General features: G+C 39.6%; 1 protein-coding gene across 4 annotated transcripts in view; it reads left to right on the top strand.

Annotated features, from left to right (window-relative positions):
- The window catches only part of SERGEF (secretion regulating guanine nucleotide exchange factor), a 163,772-nt gene that overhangs the window by 20,845 nt on the left and 116,525 nt on the right, over positions 1–26,402 (top strand). For all 4 annotated transcript variants that reach the window (XR_010070815.1, XR_010070816.1, XM_063333081.1 and 1 more), the window contains exon 9: positions 14,905–15,065. Coding sequence is in view for 2 of the 4 variants with exons in the window: in XM_063333081.1 (XP_063189151.1) it covers positions 14,905–15,065 (161 nt within the window). In the remaining 2 variants the exon portion in view is untranslated. The remainder of the gene's footprint in view (positions 1–14,904; positions 15,066–26,402) is intronic.

The raw sequence follows: 26,402 nt of genomic DNA, 5'->3' as shown, positions 1-26,402 counted from the left end.
AGATCGAGTTGAATTTATGAAACAATGCAGAAGCTAAAAGTGAACCCCCTGATCCCTAGCCATTTGAAGATAGGCTTGGCTGATCACGCAAAGGTAATTAGTTACGTGACAGTGGCTTTGGTTGCCTTGTATTCTGTACCATTCCTATTGGAAAACAAAAAAAATCTATTCCTGGTTATGATGTGTGGGCCGTATCTGGGTTCTGCTTCTGCCGAAAGGCTTCCACCTGGGTTCTGGGCAGTGGTAGCTTCCTTTCATGCTATGAAATAATACCTTCTTATGGTGCTTGTATGCAGGAAACCTGAAAATATGGTGTTTGTTCTGTTTTCAATATCCTATACCACTGGAGCCAATTTGCAAGAAGAATTGTAGTTTTGGGGGCTGAGAAGCACAGCTTGTTGGCTATGCGCTATTTCTTGGGGTTTTTACTTTGTCTTATTCTTTTTCCCTTAAAGCAAATTAAACTGTTGCGATTCCGATGATGATAATTCTCTTGGAAACACCTTCCCTTTCACAACTATTGTGTAATCAGGGTACAAAGCTGATACAAATTTCCTTTGAAGAGGAAGAATTTGATCATAAGTGTCCTTGTCTTTCTGGTTCTTCTGTGTAGTTGTAGCTGGAACTGTTGGCACTGTCTGAGCCACTTGCTCTTTTTAAAAATTATTTCTGGTTTTTGTGTTAAACCATTTCTCCTGAATCAAACTGAAATAGTTTAATTCACATTGTACCAATATCTCTGACAATTCACCTATTTGAAGCTGAAAAGAAGCAAAGGTAAAGGCAAGAGAAAATTCATTGCTCTGTTAACTTCTGTCATAAAGTGCCTCCAAGTTCCACATTCATAGCTAATACTAGAGAAAGATCCAAATGTGGACTCAGTAACTGGCAAGACCACTGTTGTTCGTTGCTGTTCTGACAGACTGGGCCAGAGACTATATAACTTGAGTCACTTCCTTTCTGCCTCACGGCTTTTAATTCAACTCCTAGACTCCCATGTGTTGTGGGTCCCAGCAGCCATCCACAGTGATGCTTCTTTATCAGGCTCTGTTTTTCAGCAACAAGACTGGAAGGCTGGGTTAGGGTGTTCCTCCCTACACCCCTTTCTAGCTGGGAAATCTGGGGGGGTTGACAGACAAAAAAAGTGACCATTTAATTTGGAGTGTTGAATGTTATCACATCACATGACATAGTTGTGTGTAGTGGAATGATGATGGGATTGATTGAAATTTTGGCAGCTCAAAGCCATTAGTAGCATAAAGAATTGATGTGAAACAGGCAAATGGTGAGAATTTGTACTTCAGAAATTTTGCATTTATGCAAAGCGGGTGTAACATGGTCTCAGACAAACAGTTTGAATACTTAGTAAGGTAGAATTGCTTTGTGCTCACTTTGCGTAGAATAAGAAGCTGGAAGCTGAAACCAATCATTACATCATGGTTGAACTAATCTGTATGGCAACTGATTGCCAAACACAACACATATTTATTCTGCTTTCTTAGTTTTGTTTATCTTTGTAAGCGTGTGCAAGAGAAATGGCCATTGCATTTTCAAATAACTTAATTTAAAGCTAAGCATTTACTAAGCTCAACTTTTGAAAGAAGCGACCTATGTGTACACGATCTGTGCATGTACGTGCATTGATCTAGAGATCTCATTTAACCTTAGTAGCATTTTAAGACTGTTAAATATTTGTTTTCATAACCTTTAGATGACATTTCCTGTTTAGTAATTAATTATTCAGGCCTAATGTTCCTTAATGAATCTTACTATTTGAACATAGATAATCTTTTTAAGAGATTAGTGGCAGCTGAGTGCTTCTGAAAAAGCAGTACCTTTTGGGACTTTTTTCTTAAAAACCAAAAACTAAACAGGACCCCTCCCCCACTGTCCCCAAAGCCTGTCTGGCTAGTGAATTTGAGGTATGATACTGTAGGATACAGGAGATATATCAACAGCTCTGAATTTTGACTACCAGATTTGTAAGTCTTACAGAAGATCTTTTTCCCCTTCTTTTATATTTGGGAACTATAGTGAGATCTGCCAGGAGAGCGTATCCCCTTGTTTTATTTGGTAGCTAGACTGGTGGCTTTTATTCTTTAAATTATTCTGGTTGTGAGGAGCCATAAAACAATCTAACAAAGTCTGTGATGAATAATTTCAGTTGTCCATGTGTACTTGTTACATTGTCCATGTTTGAGTGCTAGGAATGACTCTGTGCTGTTGTAACATGAAGCTGTATCTCTGTCTTAACAGAGTACGTGCAGTGGGGTATTTTCTAGTACATGGGGGTTTAATTTTTGTGTATTCGTAAGCATTCAGCTGACTTAGTTTGATTTTTGAGTGCTCTGAAAAGAACATGACTGAGTCTATGTTTTAGTACTTCAGTCTAGTACATACACAAGTGTGGTTAGCAACCGATATCCTTTAATATTTGTTGTATTCCTTAAGCAAAATCATTTTTCTTTCTATTCTTTTTTTTCTGTGCTGCTCTGGCTTGATTTCCTTAAATAAAAGATTAATGATTTTTTTTAATATAGCCCATAAAAATATTGTTTTGCTTATAAATATTGTTGAAATCCAAACCTTATGATTAATTCCTGCTATATAGTAGGAATATACATTGGTTTTGTTTAACTTTGAATTAGGTTGGTGTTGATCTCCAGATCATTTTCATTTTGACAGTATATTTTGGATACTCATTTTTTTTAATAATTACACGCATGGAAGCACAGACTGAGGGGGCATTAACACCACCTAGCAAGATTAACCTGCTAACCTTGAGAAACTTGCAACCAAAAGCTAAAGAGAGCCAAACCAACAAACTTGAGGAGGTCCTGTGGACAGGAACAGCCGTCAGTAGGAACTGGATGTACCTGCTCAGAGAGGCGTGAGCCAGAGCTGGCCCCCAGTGGCTGTGCAGCAAGCTCTTGTTGGTAAGTGAGGCTCAGTCTCGATAGCACTGAAGAGCAAACAAATGACTCCTACACCAAAGAAAATTTTGAAGGGGAGTTTGCAAGCTTTTTTGCAGACTTGTGTTGTTTAAGTCCTCTTTTGTATAGGAGGAGAAGGAGCTATTTCAAGCCCAGTTTGTGGCATGGTAATTGAAACTCAGGAGCAACTCCCTCCATTTTTTTGTAGTTCCCATTTAAACTTTTGTGCAAAGACTGTCTGTCAGTGTAGGTACATATATTCTGTGTGGATCCCAAACAGCTGAGATAGATAAACTCAATTCCTCTTCATCTGCACGTTTCAGTCTCCCATAGGATGCACTTTAGGTTTTGGGGATGCTCTGCTGGATTTCAGAGCTTGTTTGGTTCAGATTTACTTCTCTGTCCAGTATTGTGAGGAACACAGTATGTAATAATAAAGTAGTCACAATAGTTATGAGTTTCATTTTTTGGGACAAAGACCTGGATAATGGGAAGGTATTAACATTTGATTCATGCAGAATAGAAACCCTAGGAGGGGTGGGGTTTCCTCAGGTAACTCATTCTCACTTGTACTCGGTGTCATTTCATTAAAAGAAAAATTGTACAAAACATTGTGAAGACTAAGATCTGTTCAGGGACAGAGCTTTATGTCAGTTTTGCTAAGATCTTTTTATCATGAATATAAGAAATCTTATTTCTGTAGAATTTCTAAAAAAATTCTTTTACAAAGCTGCACAAAAATATATATACAGAAACTCCTTTAGGAGTATGTCTTCCTACTTGTCCTTTTGACCCAAAATAGGAAGCAAACTGAAAATCAGTTTGGAATTTCCCATCTTGAGTTTTGGACCTTATAACAGCTGATGGTTGTTCTGTAGGAATTTGCCTGTACGCAAGTGTTTTCTTTCAGGCTTCTGCCTGCTAGTGACACAGCCGACTAGAGCTAAAGCAGTTCATTTAAAAGAAAATGGACAATAAAACCGCCAGAAGAGCGAAGGTCAGGTTATGGGGACAATATAAGGGTGACCCTCTGGATTACTAAAGGTTCATCTCATTTGAAGAATCATCCTGACAAGTCACACAGTACAAAGGAGGGTGTTAAATACTTTTGTGCTTGTTTCTTCTTGCTTGCTCACTTTGCTAGAGATTAAAAAAACCCACACCAAATAAACCCAAAACGCTGTGGGCATGCACGCGGGCAGAAGCTGATAGTTGAAATGTAACAAACTGCTGATGTGTCTGTTTTAAAAATCCAGGGTAGCTATTTAAAGTTTCTCTAATCCACCAGAGCTGTGTTGGAGCGGTGTTTGTCAAAATCAGGTCGCCCCATGCCCTTGGGATTCAAGTCTCTGCAGTGAGCTGGTTCTCTGTAGAAACAAACTTGACATGTAAAATTGTGTTCTGAGTCTCCGATTTTTTTTATTTATTAATCTTTCACTTCAGAGCAAAGCAATGACTCTTCCCCCACCTGGCCACCTGCTTTAGAGCAGGAGAAAACTCATGGTACCTTTACAGGATGTCCTATCGTATTCTGTGAAGCATGAATGGGAGGGTACTGCTTCTTTTGATCAACATCTCTTTTAACGTTAAGGAAGAGGTGTCCATGAAGAGCCAGTTCTTATCTTCACTGTTGTTCCCTTTTTAGTCCTAAGGAGAAAAGCTTCCTCCTTATTTCTCCCCTCACACTTTCAAACCTAACCCCCGCTATTAACAGGCGGTATAGCACATCAATACTTCCATTACAAACCTGTTCATGTACATACTTAGACATAGGTGTATACTTAGACATATACTCAGACAATCCTTAAACATAGGTATGCTGACACTGCAAGCAAATACAGATGCTATGGCTATACAGAGGTGGTTGTTGACAGCTGTTGCTTTATTTGGTAAACATCAGAAGTCAATCTCACTAGTATACTTCCCTCTTCACAGGGAATTTCAGAGTTCTTCACAGGAGGAACTTGCATTGCATTCATTGTATTTACATAGGTAGTAACATTTCTAAAATGTTTCTAAATTTTTAGACTTCCAGATCTAAACTTCTGCCTCGTGCTCTGTGTCCCGTAGCTTTGAAATGCTGAAAACATCTCACAGTCTGTCTCGTAATATTTGAGTTCTAATGAGTTAGAGGTCTGAACTGGAACAAAAAGGCAGGGGTCAAAGGGAACTGTGCTAGCTGGATAGCACACTCTTGTAGATGATGGAATATTTTTTGAGCATAAATGGCATTTAGATACTTTCACCATTATGCAGCTATTTACCCCTTTGTCCCCTTTCTCTCTGCAGTCTCCTTGATGTTAAGCATCTTGCCCATGCATAGGTAGATGCTTCCATCCTTGGAAACATTCAAGGTCCGGTGCGATGGGGCTTTGAGCAACCTGGTCTAGTAGAAGATGTCCCTGCCCATGGCAGGGGGGGTTGGTCTAGATGACCTTTAAAAGTCCCTTCCAACCTAAACTATTCTATGATGGTTTTAGGTAGAATGTTGTGGGTTTTTGTGTTGTTTGGTGGTTTGTTTTTTTTTCCCCCCTCCCCTCCATACTCTTAAACTCAGTCTTTCTTGAGGGTAGGGAAAAATGGGGATATTCCAGAGGGATTACATCCCTGTATTCATCTCTTGACTTCAAAGGGCATGAATTTTCCTTCCTGTCCTCTTTTAGACTGTTATGTTCCTCCTGTCAGTGTGAATGCTGCAGTTACAGTTGCTCGTTATTTGAGGTGAACAGCCCACTCTTAGTCAATTGTAGTTGTTGTTCTAATAGTTCTGACTCTGAACAGGCAGGGTGATCTCCTGGGAGGCTCTGGAGGTGCCATCGTTGGTTTTGTGATACTGTTCTCTTCTTTGTACTTTATTTCTTAAGAACAGCATACAGTTAGGGTTGAACTCCATTGGATGTAGAACTCAGCTGCTTCTGGAGCTGCTGAGGAAGTTAAAGGCACTTAGCAAGTCCCAGGATTGGTCATCTAACGTCTAGTTTTATAATGCTTCCTATATCTTTGTAGGTATTGTGACACTCTTCAGAATCATGCATGTCTGAGGCTTGTTATCTAGTGAAATCTCTGTGCAAATGGTCTTTGAATATTTGTTCTTAGGAATGTATCTTGAGGACAACAGCAAAAAAAGCCTAGTTCTTCAGACTGCCATTGCAGAGCATTTCTTATGGTATTTCTGTGTCTGTCTTTCCACAGCATGCCCTTGAGTCTTTTGACAAGGCAAATATTAGCATTGGGAACTTAATTGCCTTCACTTTGTTTATCTCTTGTAGACAGATGCCCGTTCCTTCTCAGATAGGCTCAGATGGCAATGGGATATTCAGAGTAGCAGGATCACTTGCATTCTCCAAATTAGGCAGATTCACAAATGTTTGCAAGATTGGAGCTATAGGTAATGCTTTTCATAAAATGATCTAGAAAACATGGATATATTGTAATTTGTAAATCTCTGAATAAGATTTTCTGTACCACTGTACTGTGTTAAGTCTAATGAAATAAGACCTGGACCTTGTCTCAAAGGGGATAAATGCCTGAGCATTCTAGCATTCTGTTTACAGACAAAGAGGAAGGAAATGAAATGCAAGAAAATAATTTTTGAGGTGAGCAAATAAAAGCATATGCCTTGTGTTATAGTAGTTCAAGGGTGTTGCTTTTTCAAAATGGTGTTCAGAAAGAATTGAATAAGTGCTTAGAAAGAGCTATCTATTCTGTTTTCTGGGGAATGTTAGAGGAAGAGATGCTGAACTGCAGAAGAAAGGAAATTCCAGGTTAGCGAGGCCTATATGGAAGAAAGCATATAACAGTGCAGAAGGGCACGGAGATATAAATATAGAATGTCAGTGAAAGTGTATGACTCATACTGCTGTAGTAGCATAGTGCAGAATTTATTTGCAGAAGTACAGAACAAAAACCTTATGGTATACTATGATGCATTTACAGACAGCTTTCCATAGCTGGTTAATGTTTTATGCATCCTGCTTTTTTTGAGGCATCGCTAAATTGTGCTTTGATTTTCTTCCTTTTTTTCTTCTTTTTGTTAGGACTTTGTTTTTAGATGAAGAGTTAAGTCCTCTATTGAACCTTGAATGCAGCATTTCTGTTTGCTGGGTAGAGATGAGTTAGATTTGTTTTTAATCATGTAACTAAATTTAGCCAGCAATCTGCATTTTAAGGCATTGCTATTAAAAGTCTAAAAGTGAGATATGTATCGTAGTTTGAATTTAAAATGAGCCAGAGGCACAGCTGGTGAGGCAGTCATGACTCTCTAATCATGAGTGGAAAGAAGAGAAGTGAATTTTCTCATCTTGCAGGATGAATGCAAAGTGTGATAGGTGCTTTAACATCTCCCCCTGCCCCCACCCCCCTTCCCCAGCTTTGTTTCATGATTACATGGACTTCATGACCTCCCCCCTGCATTTTCTTTTTTGAGCTAAGATCATGTATCTCTTTGATATCAGCAGTATGAATACAACTTTACAAGCATTTAACTTCTTACATTTTAAATTTTCTTTCATTTTATGCAGAGCTTTGTATGGTACTTCATGTTTTCAGTCTCGCCTCTAAAAGCAAACCAGCCTTAATCCTGTCTAACACCCAAGCCCAGAGGCAGGACTTCCGAGGTATCTGGAGAGTCTTGGAATTTGCTGTACTCGAAAGTTATTTTTGCCCAGTCTTTCAAAGCAGTGAAGCGTGCTCTTAAGTATGTGAATAATCCCATTAATTGAACATTGCCCATCTTGAGACTCAACTTGGTGTAACTATGGAAGCAAGAAAGAAAAAACATACCTGTGTTTGAACAAACAAAAGTCAAAGCTGTTTAGATGTTTAATGGTGTCAACAGTCCTGATAAAGATGGATACGTTGGTAAAGTGCATGATAAACTTAGCGTGTCGTGTGAAACTGCAAGTTACCTCTAAGCCTATCATACAGAATATTAAATTGGCTTAACACAGTACTGCCTTTAGTGGTATTTGCTGTTCCCAAGCTCCCACTTCGCAAGGCTGTTTTTCAGCCAGATCGATTCCTTGGCTTGGTTTACCTTCCCTGTCGCAAGTGGTTCAAGCACAATGAAGCCTGGTGGCCTAGGGGTGCAAACAACTATTTGGGTCCAAAGTTTCTCAAGCTGTCTTGGTGTAAGCTGTTGCCTAAGTTCTCAGTCTGTGCTTTGAACCTTTTAGTCTGTGCAGTCTAAGGCACTGACTGTCACACTCGTAAAGGCTGTCGCAGTCCTAGTGACTTCTCTTGAATCTTGTATGTTTACCTGCCCAGCCAGGTATTTTCCATTACATCACATTATCATACAAGTAATTGGATGTTTAATGGTTTGATATCTCCAGGAGGTTCTGAAAGGAGACTGGATGATGTTCCCATATGCTGTATTTTCTTTCATGATGCATAATTGTCTTCTAGGTTGATTTTCTTAAATTTCCTCCTTTTTTTTTTTTTTGAGCAGTAGGAATGGGTTGCAATGAGAAGCCAGTTGTTTGATGGGTCATAGATGAGCCACTGATTCTAGTGGTGTGAGATACCTTAGGTGACTTGTTGGTTTGTCTTGCCTGCATACTTGTCGTTAAATTGGTCACCAGATTTGGGGACACTGGTTGTAGCTCAGAATGGCAGAAATTTTTGGTCCACTTGAGGAGTATTAGCGAAGGAGTTTTAACTGACAAATCCATAGCTATTTTGGGAAGACTGGTGATGCTTTTACAGTTCTCCTACTGGGGCACTTGTGCCTTCGTTGCAGGTTTAAGCCTATTTACAGGGTGCTTGGAAACCCTTGTGAACGGCAGCATGTTGAGTAGATGATCTGTGGGCTATTCTGAACTAGATATGTATTGCAACCTGCGACTGCAGTAGGCTGGAAATGGCAACTGAAATTATGTCTAATTTTCTATTGCTGACATCCCTGAAATGCTTTTGCTGTTTTGTCTGAATTTTCCTGAAGAGGCATGACCTCAACACTCTGCATAGTTTTGTGTGTTAGTGATATGTTTTTAATAGCTATTATAAATAAATACGGAAAAAAATTCAGGACCGTGCCCTGTTACATAAAGACGCAGAAGTCTGTAAGGAGATCATAGAAAGAAGATGTGTTAAGAGATGTGGGCAGCTCTGGTACACTGAAATCCCATGTGAGAGAATGAAGGGGCCATTTAAACCTTTGTCAGAGCAGATAATCCTGTTTTGTACTGAAACCATGTACAGGTGTTAGGCTGTAGATGTAGTAGACAAGAAAGTTTCTCAGAATGGTTGAAAGACATTAGTGATTGTCCTGAAGGACAGCAGATATCTGTAGTTGTGGGAGAGGTGTTGGTTTGCCCATTGTGGGGCAGGGAGATAGCAGAGGCAGCCTCCTAATGTCAGGTTTTAATACCTGCTCCTGTGAATTTTCATGTGAAAGGAAGCATTAGGAATTTTATATAGAACTTCCTATTTCAAGTCTGAATGAGATTAAGTGTTCAGTGTGAATATCTAGAGTTCATTTGGAAAGTAATTGTTAATGCAACCATGAATTGAGATAGCCTAGATGGACTCTTTCATCTAGTATTTATGAAAGAACAGTTCAAAGCTTGCCTGGATACCGAATAGAGACTTCAAGGAGATAATACTAGTGCAATCATGGTATTATCTTAAAATAGGAAAATTGATGTAAAGATGAATCTGAATCTAGTGAAAATAAGTAAAATTTAATGTTCCTATTTGTTGTGTTTTACTGAGAAACGAACCTGTTCTGAAACTAAAAGGCTTTTTTTATTGCTAATTGTCTCCAAATACTTATGCGGCTAAGCAGATTGATTAAGAAACTGCTAAAAGGGAAAAATGACATGCTCTACAGCCTCAGCAGCACCACAAAGCAGCACAGTAAGAGCTACGGTACCAGACAGGAAAAGTGCTTTATGCAATGTTGCTGGATTTCCAATACTCTGAAGGTTGTGAACCTGTAATTTTGAGGCCATTCTCAACTGTCTATGCTTTGTGATAGCATAAGGACAGATGGATGATGTGAAGAAAATGCAGAGGAGCCTTTCTGATAGTGGAGTGCCAGTGTAGTGCTGCAAGCACTTGACAATGCAGGTACCCTCATCTGTATTCTGTGAGGGACGTGAGCATGTGTTTCAGATGATTTGCTGCTGTACGTATACTGATGCAGACTGCTGTGTTTACAGTTCAAAGAGCGGGAGGGAACTAGATCTGTATGATCATCTGTATGTAGAGTCTCAAATGATGTAGTGTGCTGGTCTATGTACTATTTCTTTAAGGGCCCGTTGGGAAGTTTTTCTTAAAATCTTCTGACCTACCTCTGTCCTCCCCCCGCCACCCCCCCAGCCAGCTCTCTGAACTCCTGTACTGTATGTTTCGTTCAAGTTGTACACTGGAATGACACAGGATCCATGAATTATGTCTGTTACTCCTTAATTCCAAATGGTATTGAACCCTCTGGCCTTTATTTGATGTAGCATTTGCCCACTGAAAAAAGGAACAGTTGCAATGAAGTCATCTGGGACAATGTGGATGCTCAGAGTTGAGGGGTTGAAGTACCTTTTGGAATTGGAGCCTCCATGCTCTGAACAGGGCAAGATCAAGGTTTTAGGAAGCATTGTTAGTGTCTTAGAAGAACTGGAAAAACTTTCCAACATTGTATGCTTCCTTCTTTCACACAAGTTGTAGATATAACTCCTGCTTTCTGTGCCCTCTTACTGTATAAAGTCTGGTATGAAATATCTGATTTTCTGATGCCTCAGCCACTTCCATGGTTGATGTACTCTGTCCAATTGACTCATCACTGTGTATGTTTTCTTGACTTATAATTAAAATCTGTTCTATTCTAATATTAGACCAACATTCCTTGTTATATCACCCTTCATTCTTAAGTAATTTGTCCTGCAACCTCCTTACTCTGTATGACTAATGTCTTTTTCTCAAATATTCTTAGAACATTTTAAAATACCGTCTATATTATAAGTAGCACAGTAGCGATACTTCTCATTACAATTGCTTAACGCTTTCTGTCATAACTCAGTGCTTTCTTTTGCTTAGGATTTTGATGAGACTTTAACGTTTTTGGCTGGAATTTTCCATGCACTGGTGTTTGCCTCAGCCTGAAATTTCCACTTGAGACTGATTTTTTTTTTTTGTTGTTGTTTGTTTGCTGGAAATATAATCCATATTTCATGGAGAAGACACTTCTAAATCAGCTTCTGTTAGGTTCTCTCACAGAAAAGACAGATTTAATTTTTTTTAAAAGGATCTGTAGGCAGATGTGTTCAGCTGAAAATTAGGAATGACTGAGCATGGGAAGGGGAATGCTCACCAAACAGGAGCAATTCCAGGGAGCGAATGTCTGACGATTAGAAGTGAGAACAGAGTTGATGAGCACTGAGAAGGAACTGGTGCTTGCCTAATCTTCAGGAAGTTCTTCCTAAAAGCAAAAAATTAATTTATCTGGCTTTAATTTTTTTAATATATGTTCTCTATGTTTGCTTACCAATAACCACCTGAAACTTATTTCCCTTATAGTGGCAAAAAGGAAAAAGTTAATTACAATTATTTCTGTCTGTAAACAGAAACAGTTTATGTTCTCCTAAAGGCTCGGTTTGGTTTTGCATGTGTAAGTAGTTCTGTGCTTCCTTGTCCAGCGAAAGAAAATAAAATCTGTGGATGGAAGATGTTTTGTTATAGCTAAGCGTTATTGCTGTCTGGTTTTAGTCCTTCAAATATGCTTGCATTCTTCAGTTCCACTGAATTTACTGGAATAATTTGCAATAATAGAGATGAGCATACTTCAAAGCCTTTGTAAGGCTGAATAAAACCACTGGGATCATACTGTTTCCAGTTCTATTACTTCTGTTTCAATTTGGTGTTAGTGTTGAAATTTCAACCTAGGGCCTCAAAAATTGATCCAATAACAGAATTGCAGAGTGAACCTTAAGGAGACCAATATCCACAGTGTAGCAGAAAAAAAGACCAAACTTGTATAGACCCTGCCACGTGGAGAAGATACTAGATAGTGGAGAGAGGGCCTTTTTCCAGTCATTGATAAAGACACAATAAGCAGCTGATGGCAACTGTGGTTAGAGAAATTAACCCTGTTGAAGAGAGGAATGGTTTCTGAAAAGTAAAAACAGGTAAACCTGGAGGCAGCAGCTTGGGGCAGATGATGGACTTGCTAGACTTAATTCATAAGGGGAAATTAAGTATGCAGTTTAGTATTTCTTCAGAGTAGGTGGTTGTGGTGTTTTGCTCTGATCTTGCAGTCTGGGAAGCTGTAGACCACTGCACTTTTTCCCACCTTTCACAGGCCTTTGCAGAGGGGGAGAGAATTGCTTGCTTTGCACAGAACTTGTTCTAGCTGCTCCTCAAGATGGTGATTGTGTCAGCTGTTCCCTGGTTTCTGCTAGTCACTGTCAGGGTGGGAAAATTATTTTCTTGGTGAGTAACTGGTCAGGTGTCTGTTGGGATTTTAGACTGCCTTCATGTAAATCCAGACACCAGCTGCAGACGAGACTTGAGACAAGGTGGAACAAGTACCTTGATGTGATGGTGCAATGAATCATTTTTATGATATTAGTGGCTGCTGTTTCTTGTTCGTGTCTAGGTCCAGACAGAGTACCAGATTTGGTTGGGAAAGAAATTTTTTCCCCCAAAAGTCAGACTTGAGAGGAACCTCTGGGTACAGGCTAGTGCTATAGACTGCATATGAGGATCTGGGTCTGTATTATCAAATACACTGCTTGCCTTTCCAGAGGTCTTGCAGATTGCTGAAATCTTTGCCGGTGACACATGATGCTTTTGGTTTCTGAGAGTTAAACTATGGTCCTTGGGATCAATACAGCAATGTCTGGGTAGCGCTTGAGAGCCTGTGGTATGTTAATGATCTAACTAGATGTTACTGAAATTCTTTCTGGCTTTGAATTTCATAAAATTCAGCTTCAGTCCCTGTAGTTGATTCAAAATAGAGCAGCTTGCCTGTCCTTTTCCAGCCCACTAATAGGGTTCTGGATAGGTACAGTAACCTAGTCTGATGTAAAAGCCTGAAGCTTAGTCGATGTTTAAGTTTGCTATGTAATGTACTGATGTAGGAGACTTGCAACATTTTTGTAGCTGCAGATGTTTTCAGCAGAGATCTATACAAATTGCAAAGTCAATATATTACCTTCAGAACAAGCATGCTTTTTAAACTGCAAACTGTTTCCCTAATCTCTGTAAAGTATACTGGTAGTTCTCTTCATGAAACTTTGCTTTAACTAATAATAATAATAACAACTAATAACTACTACTAATAATAACTAATGCTTTAACCTAAAAAAAATGAAGCGACCATATTGAAAGACCTCACTTGTATCAACAGTAGTATGTGACTGGTTTCAACTTTTCCCTGAAATGCTAGGAAGCTCTAAAGAAAGAAAATACTTGTGCCCTTGAGAGAAAAGGACAACTAATTTTGTCACTTAATTATTTCAGAGGAAGATTATCAGTGCTCTGAGAGAATGCATGCGAAAAACTGTAGCAAAGATTGGAGCAAAAGATAACACTGCTAGCAGATTTCCAAGGGAAATGCATATATATATCATCTGCTTAAAGACACAAAGTTAGTGGTTTCCAGTTTATTTATGAGATACATTATCAGCTTAAACTCCACAAACTAGCAGGGCCCACGTGCATCCCCTTCAGGACAGTTTAACAGCACCCAAAGGAAGAGGGAGGTGTTCAGGTTTCTAAAGGTTTGTGTTATGGCATGTGTTAAGAAAACCCTCAACTATCACCTTTGGGCGGTGTGACTGCTATCCCCTGCTCCCGGTCTCTCTGTGGGGTGTGTCTGTACTGACTGACAAGGGGAGAAGTGTGTGTGTGTTAAAGCTGACTTGCTTGACCTGATTATGTTTTCCTCAAATCCACATCATTTGGCTTATGACTTGAGTTCATTTCTGGAGAGAAATTTGAAGCTTGGCTGAAGTGTGTATGTAACTCAAGGTCATTGCAGGCTTTGTTCTTGGCTGGAGTGTGGGTTTCTGCTTCTACTGTTTATGCTCTGTGTATGTAACTTTTTTTTAATTGGAAGCCCAGAATGGTCAGCTTTTCATGTCTTACCTGCAGAGATCTATTTACTATTAAGAAGATAAACCTATCACATAGTATAATTGTGATTTGTTTTGGGTGTTTGGTTTTTTTTTTAATGTATGTGGATTTTTTGTTGTGGGTTTTTTTGGTTTTGTTTGTTTGTTGTTTTTTTTTTTAAATGTTGTGGACTGAAGGTTAAAAGAACTGCTTTATGGATGTTATTCATGCTGAAGAAAGGTGAATCTGGTATAATATGTGGAGAGAAGGGTGATCCGTATAGTGCTGATTTCATTTAAATTTATCTTTCCTTGGCCAATGTATTCCTGTGAAAACAAACCAGTGCATTTCCAATGTTTAATGACAACTCTGGTGGTGCTTCTGACTAACCAGTTGCTGTCCTGAGAGTTGTTACTCAGCTGACAGAAGCTGTGACAGAAGGTAATTTCTATCAGGAAAACATAAACTGTATGTTAAATACGGGACATGCAATGGATGTCTCTATGGCAAAGACAGGGAATAGAGAAGAATCTTTTATGTTTCAGAATAAACTGTTTTGTGTGTGCTTCTGCTAAGCTAAAAAAATGTCCTTTGTATAACCAAGGTGCATATATTGTGTGCAGAATGCCCAGTTTATGCAGCTTTTGTTGATGTGGTTTCATTTATAGCCCAGGCTGCCCTACAGATATTCTGCTAGAAAACAAGTTAATGAAGTTTGAGTACCTGCACAGAAGTACATCATAATATGTCTTTAGCTAGTTCTAATATTTTTTTCTGCTGCTCCCAGAAATAAGTTTTCACTAGGTTTTTGAAGCTGCAGACAAGATGCATCAAGAAATGTTGTTCTAGTTTTGAATTGGTATCCAGATGTTCCAGGAACCTAGTGAATAAGTAATCTTGAAATGTGTTTTCTGTTTAGAAACTGGCAAGGTGTTCACCTGGGGCAGAGCGGACTATGGGCAACTTGGAAGGCACGCAGTGGTTCCCGATGGGCCGGAGGCATGCATAGCATCTGAACAACGCTTCGAGCTGTTGTGTAACATTCCTATTTCAGTGCCTTGCCTAAATGGAGCATCTCAGGTAAAGAAGAAAATTACTTTAATGCACCCAAAAACATCTGGGAAAAAAAAATGGTAATCAGAACAATTTCCTAATAGAACCTTTTCAAATGCTGCAGCACAAGCCCTTGCTGCTCTTCCTGTAAGCTCAGAATTTAATAAAATTCAATTATTTCAAATGTCTTAAAAGGTTTTTGCATTCAGAAACTGATTTTTCCTTGGTGGAACCAGAGTTACCATTAGCAGAAAATGCCAAGTTCTCTCAGATATCAATGTGTGCAGGAGACAGCTGAACCTGCGATACGGCCTAGCAGATCAGCTGGGACTCTGCCCAGTTACAGCGCTACTTTTGTCTGAAGCCCTCTGTAATGGTTTATCCAATTGCCTTTCTCTAGCTGATAAATAATAGTGCTGCAGCTTCTAGACTATTTCTCTAACTTAAAATGCCCTTGAGTGATATTGGAGGCTTTCTTTTCATATGGCTAATTTGATACAAAATGGTTTATTCTCAAGCATCAAGATCACAGAATGGTAGGAGTCGGAAGGGACCTCTGGAGATCATCAAGTCCAAGACCCCTGCCAGAGCAGGGTCACCTAGAGCAGGTTGCACAGGGACGCTCCAGGTGGGTTTTGAATGTCTCCAGAGACGGAGACTCCACCACCTCCCTGGGCAGCCTGTTCCAGTGCTTTGCCACCCTCAAAGTAAAGAAGTTCCTTCTCATGTTGAGGTGGAACTTCCTATGTTGTCCTGGTTTGAGGTAAAACAGAACCAATTTTCTGATTTGTAATTTTACTTTTTAGCTGGGCCTCTTCTAACTGACTAAAGTCTGAAATTAACAGCATATCGTTCAGACACTGTTCACTCTCAGAGTGATAAGACCTGATTATACCAAGGAACGGTGTGCACAAAGGCTCTTGCTTAGACTTATTGCTATAATGACCAAGGTCAGCTAACTTCACTGTTTTGCCCCATTAGAGGGTCAGAAGCAGAGAAGCGTAGAGGGGTCCCACCTGCAGTTAGAGCAGACGGGACAGGTGACCCAAAACTGACCAACAGGGTATTCCATCCCATCTGCATCACACTCAGTATAAAAGCTGAGGGATCAAAGGGGCAAGGGGGCTCTGGCTCGTTTTTTCTTCAATGGCCGATGTCTGAGGAGGACCCTGTCTGTTCGTCTGCCTTTGATACCGATCCGAGCATTCCTGACTCTAGTTGCGGAATTCAGCTCCTGTCCGTCGCTGACTCCAGTCTGGGACTTTGCCTGTGTCTGCTGGTGACATGATCGTCATCCTGGTAGCTGGATACGGTTTTTTATATATTGTATACTTTTTTCTTCTTTAATTTTTATTATTCTATTATTATTTACTATTTTCTTATTTATTATTATTTTCATTAAAGTAGTTTAGTTCTTTTTCTAAACTCCTAAATCTCCTTATCTCTTCCTCTCCGCTCTGAGGAGAGAGGGGGGGAAGGGCCATCTGTCATTCTGCTTGGCCAGTCCGGCCAAAACCACGACAGATGTTCAAGTTTGTGTCCATTACCTCTTGTTCTGTTGACGGGCACCACTGAAAAGAGCCTGGCCCCATCCTCCTGACACCCACCCTTTAAGTATTGTTAAGCATTGTTAAGATCCCCCCTCAGTTGTCTTTTTTCCAGCCTGAAAAGAGCCAAGACCCTCAGCCTTTCTGAATCGGAAAGATTAGAAAGAAAACTTTACTTGAGTTGTTTGCTGTAGTCTGAAGCAACATCTGACCTGTCCTGCCTACAAACCATTTTCTTGGCTTTTTCATGGCTGAGGTGGCATATGGCAATTGTCCTGTTGGCAGGGAATGTGCAGGTCCCATCTGGGCAGATAACCAGTCAAAAGGTATGCATCTCCCTGGGGGGTAGCTGGCAGTCAAAATGCAAGGGGTAAGTACAAGTTGACAGCTTCAGCCGCAATGTATGTACTGCGTTGCAGCCTCTTGGTAGTCTTCCATAGTGAGACCTGGTTAGAAGAGTCAGCCTCTGCACTTTCCCATCATCAGTGTTGTGTGAATGTGTGCACTCACAGATGTGAAATGGAGCTTCAGAGCCCAGGGTGCTGCAGTAATGAATAATTTGTTTAGTCAGTGTTGACTCCACTGAGTCTCAAACAGCTTTCTTACTAATTCTGAGGTGGGTGTCCCTGCTTTTTTTCACTAAATATCTGTAGAGAAACACCGTTGTTGAATCTGTTTCATGCTGTTTTTCATTTGTGCTTTGGGCAATGCCTGAAGTAGATAGTTCTGTTGTTTCTCGTACAATACAAAGCCAAGGCAGCCATAGCTTTTGCACAGGGGAATTTATGCTTGGCAGGACGAGTGATCCATGAAGGTGAAGGAAAGGGATGCATTCAGATACATTCCTTGAAAAGGAAGAGAAAAACAATCTCATCTTCATTCCGCTGCCCTCAGCGCTCTTCCTCCTTATAGGCCTATGAGAGACCTGATTTGAGTGATTAGCAATGGCAGTGTTCTGGAGCAGGCATCATTCTTTTCAGAGCTAACAGCATGAAGATGATTTAAGAAGAGCGTGATCAAGAGCTAGCGTCATTTGTACCCTGAGAGGAGCTGTGTTGATGAGAAAAGGAAAAAGCAGATAAGAGCCTAAATTGTTTCACTTCAAGATTACAAAATAATGCCAGAGCTAGAATTTATACTTAAAAATGCATTAAATTGCAGTATGTAGGATATGTAGAATGTGAGCTGGTTTTCATTCACACACAAGCTCTCCCTTTTTCCATTTGTTGATGTATGGAGATGAGGTTTGATTTGAGAGCTGAATTAAAAGGAATACAGAGAAGATGAGTTCTTTTCCACGTTTACCTTGAATTAACAATTCCAATTTGCATGTTTAATGCAGAGAGCTAGTTTAACAGTTGAGGATTTCAACTAGTGATTTTTATCCGTGGTCTATTTTTAGAAATCACTTTTAGTGATTCAACTGAATTTTTGGCAAAGTTCTGGTCTGCTGATTGCTTCTGCGCTTCAGTTAATATTGTTAAAACCAAAATTGAGAAACTAATCTAAGGATTAGAGGACAGTATAAAAGGCACACTAGTTTATCTCAAGGTCAGCACAGTAGATTTAACCTCCTGTGCTGCTCCTTGTCTCCATGCTCCTGGCTTACCTGCCTTCTCCACCAAAGACCAGGGATTCTACTTTGTTTGTGCTGAAATTGATGTAATGTCTGTGTCTGTCTGCCACTCCAAAACCTGATTTTTGAAGTGATGCAAGTGACCCATTCCATGGTGAGTTTGACTTCATCTGACAAACTCATTTGGAAGTATTGACATCGAGAAATATGAGTGCTTTTTTTTCTTTCAACTGAAACAATGGAAGAACAAAACCCTGAATTTTAGATAATTACTTAGTAATCTGAGTATGCCTTCCTGGCAGCTTCAAAAGAGTGTGTGGACATCAGATTCCCAGTCTCATGTGTTTTAACTTTATGAATTATGTGACTGCACGTCTATTTATTATTTTCTTCTTGGTGCTTTGGTGCATAACCACCATGGACTAGGATGAGGCACTGAAAAGAAACTTCAGGCTGTAGCCAAAGTCAGTTGTGTGAGACATTATGCATGCAGTGCTCTTGTGTTGTGGGGCGTCCTTGATTGGACCTCTTCAGAACATCTGACTCATCTGCTGCCTGATGTGCATTCATATCCACTGCTCTTCAGATGAAAGGACAATTAAATACAAATGGCCTGAAATATGATGAGCCTCTGTATTTAGCAAATGCTACAAAGACCTGGTTTAATGTTTCCTCCTTGTCAAAATGCTTTTCTAGTCCGTTTGGTATTTTTGGTTTTAATAGCTATCGTTTTACTGTTTGTGGTATGTTCAGCATGTCATTCACATTGCAGCAAACGTTTGCTGCAGCAATAAACAAGTGAGAAGTCATTGTGCAGTGCTGAATGTTTCTTGCTAAAATGGATGGAAGGGCGGGCTACAGTCGTTTTGGATATGCAGCACTGTTCACATGGAGCCATGTTTTCATCGTATCCTTTCTCTGGTTAAAGTAGGCTAGATTACAGTTTTATGAGGAGGAAGATCTGAAATTTCAGTTAAGAAATTAAAAAAAATTCTGTGTCACGCTGTCACTTTTGAGCATGTGTTTTCTTGGGCTTAATTCCCTCCTCAGTTTTACCATCACCCAACTTAAATCTTGATGGTGGATGAAGGGGCTAATTGTAGCTGCTGGGTTTATCCTGATCCTACTGTGGTCTATAATTCCAGTGTGTGCATTTGTCCCAGGGTGTTTGTTCGTCCCGTGAAATACAGATTGGTTTGGATCCTCCGTGTGGTTCCTTTCTTCAGGGAATGCCATCATGAATACACACATTCTCATGGTCCTTTGCAGTCAAAGTTTATTGCCAGTCTTTTCAGTGGCAGTTACAGTAATGTATCATTTTTGCTTAATTTTAGTATTTGAAATATAGCTTTGTTTTTAATATGTTCTAGTTTTTCCCCTTTTCCCCATTCCTGTTCCAAAATATTAAGCATCTATCTACAAGGCAATGAGAATTAATTGGTTGATTATTATATGACCGATAGGTCAATGTACAAGCATCATTATTGTCTTAACATATTGACACAATACTATTGAAAATGGAACCTTTTGATTTACAAAAAATGACAACTGTTTTTGTATTTTTTTGACTTCTTGGGGAAAATTTTTAAAGGCCTCTCTGTAAGTAAGGCTGTAGTTGAGACTTAAAGGATGTTAAATAAGTAACCTGATGGTGTTACATATACATTACCTCTGTGCTGTGTGCATGGCTTTTGTATACTTAGTTGTTTTACTGGGTACTGTAAGTATTTGTAGCTATGTTCTTTATTTTGAATGGTCAAAATGAGATTTATATTTTTGTGGGAGAGAAACAACAAATTGAACTTTCCTAAACCAGATTTTACTGCTCAGAGATTGAGAATGTATATGTAGTAAAAGATCCAATAAGCTGCTTAAAAAACCCACTTTGGTTGTTAGGGAAGGAGGTAAATGCAAAAGTCTCTCTAGTTTTCCAAGCTCAATAACTTCTAGATAATCCAAGGACATAGTTCAATAGAAGTGGTGTTATGAAAAACAAAGTTTTGATAAACTGTGTTCCTTGTTCTTTGATTTGTCAGCTTGCCTTAAAACTCCTAACTGTGCCACAGAAACAGATGTAAGCCCTGGAAAATTCACAGTAAAAGGTGGTTCTTACTTTGCAATAATAATAAAGCTAATAATAAAAGCTAATAATAAGCTAATAATAAAAACAAGCAGGGGATAGGAGTGGAAACAGAGAAATGACATGACTTGAGGTGCAACAGCAAGTCAGCTGGAAAGTTGAGAAGAGAACCCAGGTGTTACACATTCCACCACACATTCTAAATTGCTCATTAAGCTTCCTCTCTTGTGATATCAATAGAAGGGAAAGTTAGTTGATATCTGCATGCTCCAGACAGGTCAGATTACTACTTGTGTTATATTTCAATTAGTGTGTATTGCTTTCCCTGGATGTTGTTAATGCTGTAGATCTGTCCACCTAGTGATTCTTCATGAGGAGAGACCCCCATAGAAGGAGGGGTAAAGGCCAGCTTGTCTTCTGCTGAGGGGTTTGTGAGGTCCTTCTGGACCAATTAATTGAATTATCCTCATTCTCAAGTTGAAATGATGTGGAGTTTCTCACTTGGTAAGCAAGTAGTGCAGTGTTTTCTTGGTTTTTTGGTCATGAGTTGTTCTTTCACAAGTTGGTCTTGATCTGTGTCCTTTGAGAAGTGGCATTGTTGAATTTTTCTTGATTGGTGCAGATTGGTTTTGTTACGCTATTTTAGAGATGCAATGATAAAAATTGCAATGTAGAGACGGTCCCTTTAATATTCTTGCAAGAGTGGAAATCAAGTTCTTGGCTTATCAGTGCGTTTTAAGTGGCAAAAAAGGAAAATAAAGGCCATGGAAAAGTGGGTTCTGACTACGACTGACTGTGCAGATGAGAAGTTTCAATTAAGACCAAATTGTTGGAATTATCATTAGGGAGTGGAAAAAAACAAACAGGATGATCAAAAGAATGAAACTGCAGTCTGCATATGAAATAGAAAGTCTGTGTTAGATTAGCTGTGTTTGTGTGATCTGCATGCCCTGCGTAGGAGAATAACGCTAATCTTGGCAATGCTGCAAGAAGGTTGAGAGGAGTTTACGGTTATATCACAGGGAATGAGGAAATGTGATTTACTACTTAGGTCAGTTGGTTCTCCCTGTCCTGCTCCTAGCAGGAAATTGAGAGCAGTAACAAACTGCTGAAATTCAACTACAACTTTTTGGCTAGGTAGCCATCCCGTTTATTCTGTGCTTTTCTTATCCCATTAAGGCATGACCGTGGTTTGTAAAGAATATCTTATGGCCTGGATAGAGAGACATTTAACACTCATAGTGAAATAATTTCTAGAAGTTAGGAATGCCAGTGTGTTAGACAACAGGTTACTCTGGAAATATTAGTCTGCTCCGTGAAAACCGTAACCCAGTCACAATTTTGTTGTAAATAATTTAGTGAAATCAAGCTTAGGTATTTAACACTAGATGAGAGGAAGGGGAGCTTTGCTTTCCTCTTCTCCTTGTGGTTATAAGCAGAGCCTAGATCACCAACTCTAGGTGTGTAATTTTTGGAAAGCAGAGAGAAGATTATATTTATTCCAGCATCATGCTTCCTGTCACCCATACTGATTTCTCTGCAGCTGGCATTGCAGAAAGGGAGATGGGAAATCAAATTTCCACCAAGTGAATGGCAAAGGAAAACTCCCGCACTGCCTTTGCATGCCAGAGAGCGTATGCTGTGTGAGTACAAACTAGATGTTTTCCAATTACCACTTTTGCAGATGAGAGTTGGTTTAAAATGACCAAAATTGCTCTGCTGGGGTTGTACTGTAGCACTGAGGTGGCAGGCAGGGGTCAGGCTGCTTTGTAATCTGTATGGGAGACCCCAAAGGATTGATTTACCTACAGTTTGGGTGAAGTAGGAGAGGACTGACATGGGATGAAGTCAGGAGTTGGAGACCTACCGAACATGTGATGACTGTGGTGTTATAAATGTGAGTGTGGGTGGAGCCTTAAACTTCATAATGCATAAATTTATTTTCTGTTTGATAGCATGTTGCAGTTAGAATTCTAAATTAATAGCTCAAGTGAAGGGAAACGGAAAAAGACTAAAACTACTTGCAGCAGTAGCCACGGCTTGTGCAGACATGCATGAGCTGTCAGTAGTGTAGCCCTAACAATGAGACCAAACTGGTAGCTGTATTTAGTGAGCCTATCAGTAGCAAAATGACTAATCTAAGTCATGTCATTTGTAACTGTGACCTGTATATGCTCATACTATATTCTTAAATTAAAAATACTGGTTGGGTCCCAACCTTCTGCATGGATTATTCTAATAAGAGTGTACCATGACTGCAACTCACTATGAGCTCAGAGACAACTTGTGATCCAGCTCATTGCTCCTCTGAAGTGCTTCCTTGCACCAACAAATGCCGTGAACGTTCACTAGTGCCATTCACATGCATGATGCAGTTAATGCCTGCTAGTCAGCCATGGGCAGTGTGGCGAAATTGCTTTAAAAAATGGACTTGGTGTTAAGACAAAGCCTCTGTGAGCAGCAACCTTGGAAGGTAACAACTGTTAGTGCAGAAATCCAGTTCTGCTTCACTGGCATTGTTTCAGTTGCCTTGCTCATCCATGAGGAGCCTAAACAGAAAGGTTTCAATGTAAAAAATATCCATCCTAGTTTGAGGTGAGTCAGGTCTAAACCAGAGTGTGTGCATGGACATGTTCCAAATCCAAGTGAAAATATGGTTTGAAGCAAGAGGTTGGTGGAAAAGGCCCTAAAGCATGCAGTTTTTCATTCTCAATTTGTCATTAGAACTGTTACAGAGAAGGGATTAACAAATCAATGCAGGCTAAAACGAGAGAAAATCAATAAGAAACTGTAGTGAACTGGAACAAAGCTATCCATTTACAGCGTTCTCTGCAATGAAATCTCATCCATACTTCCTTTTATGGATGGAGAAATAATGCAAAAATGATGATTTGGGGTTAGATTAATTCTTTTTTTTACCTGGCTGACTCCAGAACTTTAGGCCAAGAAACTTCTCGTGTAAATGCTATCTATGTTTCTGTTTTCTGTTGTGTTGATGAATTCTATTGGGAGGTTCTGTAGCAGTGGAATCTCAAAGGAAAAAATAGTCAAGGAGAAGTATATCATTTAAGTTACCCTCATAGGAATTTGATGGAACACTCTCTTTAATTGTTTACTTTTTTGTATTAGAAGTGACTTCATTAGTTTTTCATTGTTTTTCTGTCTCTCTTTCCTAAAAAGAGTTTCACTGCTGAAAAGTTACTCCTTAATGGGTGTGTTGTGGTTTGGGCTGGACTGGCCACTGAAACAAATGACTGATGCTCTCACCAACTTCTCTCTCCAAGGAGAGGAAAGAGAGAGAGAACGAGACTTAGGAATTTAGAAAAAAGCTATATGACTCTAATGAAATATTAATAATGAAATAAAAATAAAATAATGAAATATATACAAAACCATATCAAGCTCCCAGGATGATGATCCCGTCACCGGCGGGCACTGGGAAAGTCCCTAATTGGACTCAGTGGTGGATAGGAACTGGTTTCTGGGACTGGATTCAGGAAGACTTAGATCGGGATCAAAGGCAGATGAACAGAGTCCTCCTCAGATGCCGGCCATTGAAGAAAGAGAGTTGACCCTTTGATCCCTCAGCTTTTATACTGAGCGTGATGCAGATGGGATGAAATAGCCTGTTGGTCAGTTTTGGGTCACCTGTCCTGTCCGCTTCTCCCCACAGGTGCAACCTCTCTATGCTCTTCCGCTTCCGACCCTCCAATGGGGCAAATAACAAAGGTACCTGATCTTGGTTGTTATAGCAATAAGTATAAGCAAGAGCCTCTCTGCGTACCATTCCTTGGCATAAATTAGAAGCAATCAGGTCTTATCAGTGTCTGGAAGTGGGCTACAGTCTTAAAAATATGCTATTAATTTCAGAGAGTGCAGTTAGAAGAGGCTTAACTGAAAAGTAAAAATTACTGGACAGAACATTGGTTCTGCGTGACCTCAAATGAGGACAAAGTAGTATGTGTTATGTAGCTAGAAAATACGCTGGGCTACCAGGTAGGGTACTACAGGTGAATGAGATGGGAGAGATTTTAGTGGTTCCAGCTCTCCCTGTTTATTGAGTTGTTCCATTGGTCCTTTCAAACTCATTTGTCACTGTGGGGCCATAAACTCACTGAGGCAGTGGTGTTCTGGCCAGCACACAGACTGCTCCCTGCTTTTAATTTAAGGATTTTGGATTTGGTTTGATCTTGGCTTATGCGTGTACTTTTACGCCAGTGATGGTGTTTGTTTTCATTTGTCTGATGTTTCCAGCTTTCACTTGTCAGTGAGTCATTGAAGCTGCGAGCCCTGCCAATCTTTTTGGCCTTTGTGCTGATGTTGTAAGTTATTGTAAAGCTATTGTTTAACAAAAGATTCAAAAGAGAAACTTGTGTTTCCGCTGTGATGCTTGAAGTTGTTGCTATGCCATGGCATGCAGTGAGTTTCAGAGACTGGTTTACTGAGCGGCCTACTAAACGACAGGTTCCTACCTGTTTGTCCTCCCACCCAGTGGCTCATCTCCTTTGCCGGTTGGCTGCCTTGCCTCTAAACTGAAGTTGTCAAAGGCAGAAGCTACCTCTGAACCCTGTGTGTGTTTTTTATGTGGTCTTTTATATATATATATATATATGCCCCATATATGCCATATATATATATATATATACGCCCCAGCATTCAACCAACAGAACTTCTTCATGAAGGGAGGAGGAGGAAGGAAGAGGAGGGAGAAGAAAAAGTAAAAATAATGCATTTAATCCTGTGAGGACACAAACTGTCTCCTGACTAAGGGTTTATTCTTGGTTTACTAGCAGTAAACCAAGCTGAGGTGTCTGTAAATTCAGTGGGTATCACATGTAATCAGATACTAGCAAAGATTGCTAAGACCTATGCTCCTGCTGATGTCTTGGAGTTTTGGGGTTTTTTTAATCATAGAAAAAGTTTTTTATATTTCATTATCGGCGAGAAAAAAACCAAGCAAGATAGTTCCTTAGAGGTATGGTTCCAAAAATGCCACCTCCTACATTTTTCCACTTTTGCTCCCATTTTCCCATTCTTCCTTCTCTTCCCAGATGTGTAGAGCTAATGTAAAGACTCCCTTCCTTGGTAACAGGCTTAGGGAGCCAGGAAGGAGTTCTTATGATGCGTTTGTTTTTCCAGAACGTTGTTTGGCATGATGTTTGTACTCTTAAGTGTCAAATTAACAAGTATTAAATACCCATTTTTCTTCCCATAATTGCCTCAGTGGAAATCCCTTCTGTCCAGCTTTTTTAAGTTGCCAAGGTTTACCTGCAGCCTCCACTGTTAGTTGATTTCACACATTTAAAGTGTGAACCCATTCAAAGCCTTGAAAATCTGAGACCTTGGTTTATTTCTATCAAAAGAAAAAGAAAAAAACAACAACAACAAAAAGCACCAGGCTTTGCTGGACCTCACAGGAGATATTATGGGTGGGGTGAAGGGATGAAAGCCATCTAAAAAAATTAATCTAACAGATTTCAGGCACTTTAATCCAGACAGAGATGTTATGGTGTCTAAGATTTGATTAAGTGCTATGATAAGATACATTGTAGGTGTATATAACTATGCAATTCCTTTATTGCTTTTGCATATGACAAGATGGAGTACTTTGTGTTTGAAGTTCTTTGTTCTCTGTACAGATGCGAGCGTAGGATATGATTTTTAATCGTGAATCTTATTGCCTTCTCATGTCTTCTCTGTTTGGTCCCCCATTTTGATTTCTTGTGGGTTTTTCTTTTTTTTTTTTAATGTCTGAATGGAGGAAACCCCTTTTTCTTTGGTAGTTTTGGGAAAGGATTTATGACTTAAATGCAGCAAAGTGAATTCCAGAAATAGCAAACAGTGAATTGATTGTTCTTTTTCTTTGACTTCTTGATCTGCTACTGCTCTCTTTTTAGGATTTAACCACTGCAAAGGAGAGATGAAGGCATCCTGATTTTTCTAAAGATGCATTACTCATTGTGGTAATGCAGTTAAAATGAAAAAAGGAGCACCCACTTTTAGAGAAAATAGCTGTGTATCTATAAAAATTTAGACAATAATTGGCTTACAATTATAAAAAAAAAAATTGTGACTTTTGGGAGCGCAGTTACAAGAATTTTTCAGAACTTTGTGAGGAAATACGAAAAGAAAGTGGGATAAAAAGCATGACAAGGGTTTAA

This window comes from Chroicocephalus ridibundus, chromosome 4, assembly GCF_963924245.1.
Source record: "Chroicocephalus ridibundus chromosome 4, bChrRid1.1, whole genome shotgun sequence".
NCBI lineage: Eukaryota > Metazoa > Chordata > Aves > Charadriiformes > Laridae > Chroicocephalus > Chroicocephalus ridibundus.
The sequence above is the reverse complement of the archived record's forward strand: the minus strand, read 5'-3'. Positions and strand labels throughout refer to the sequence as shown.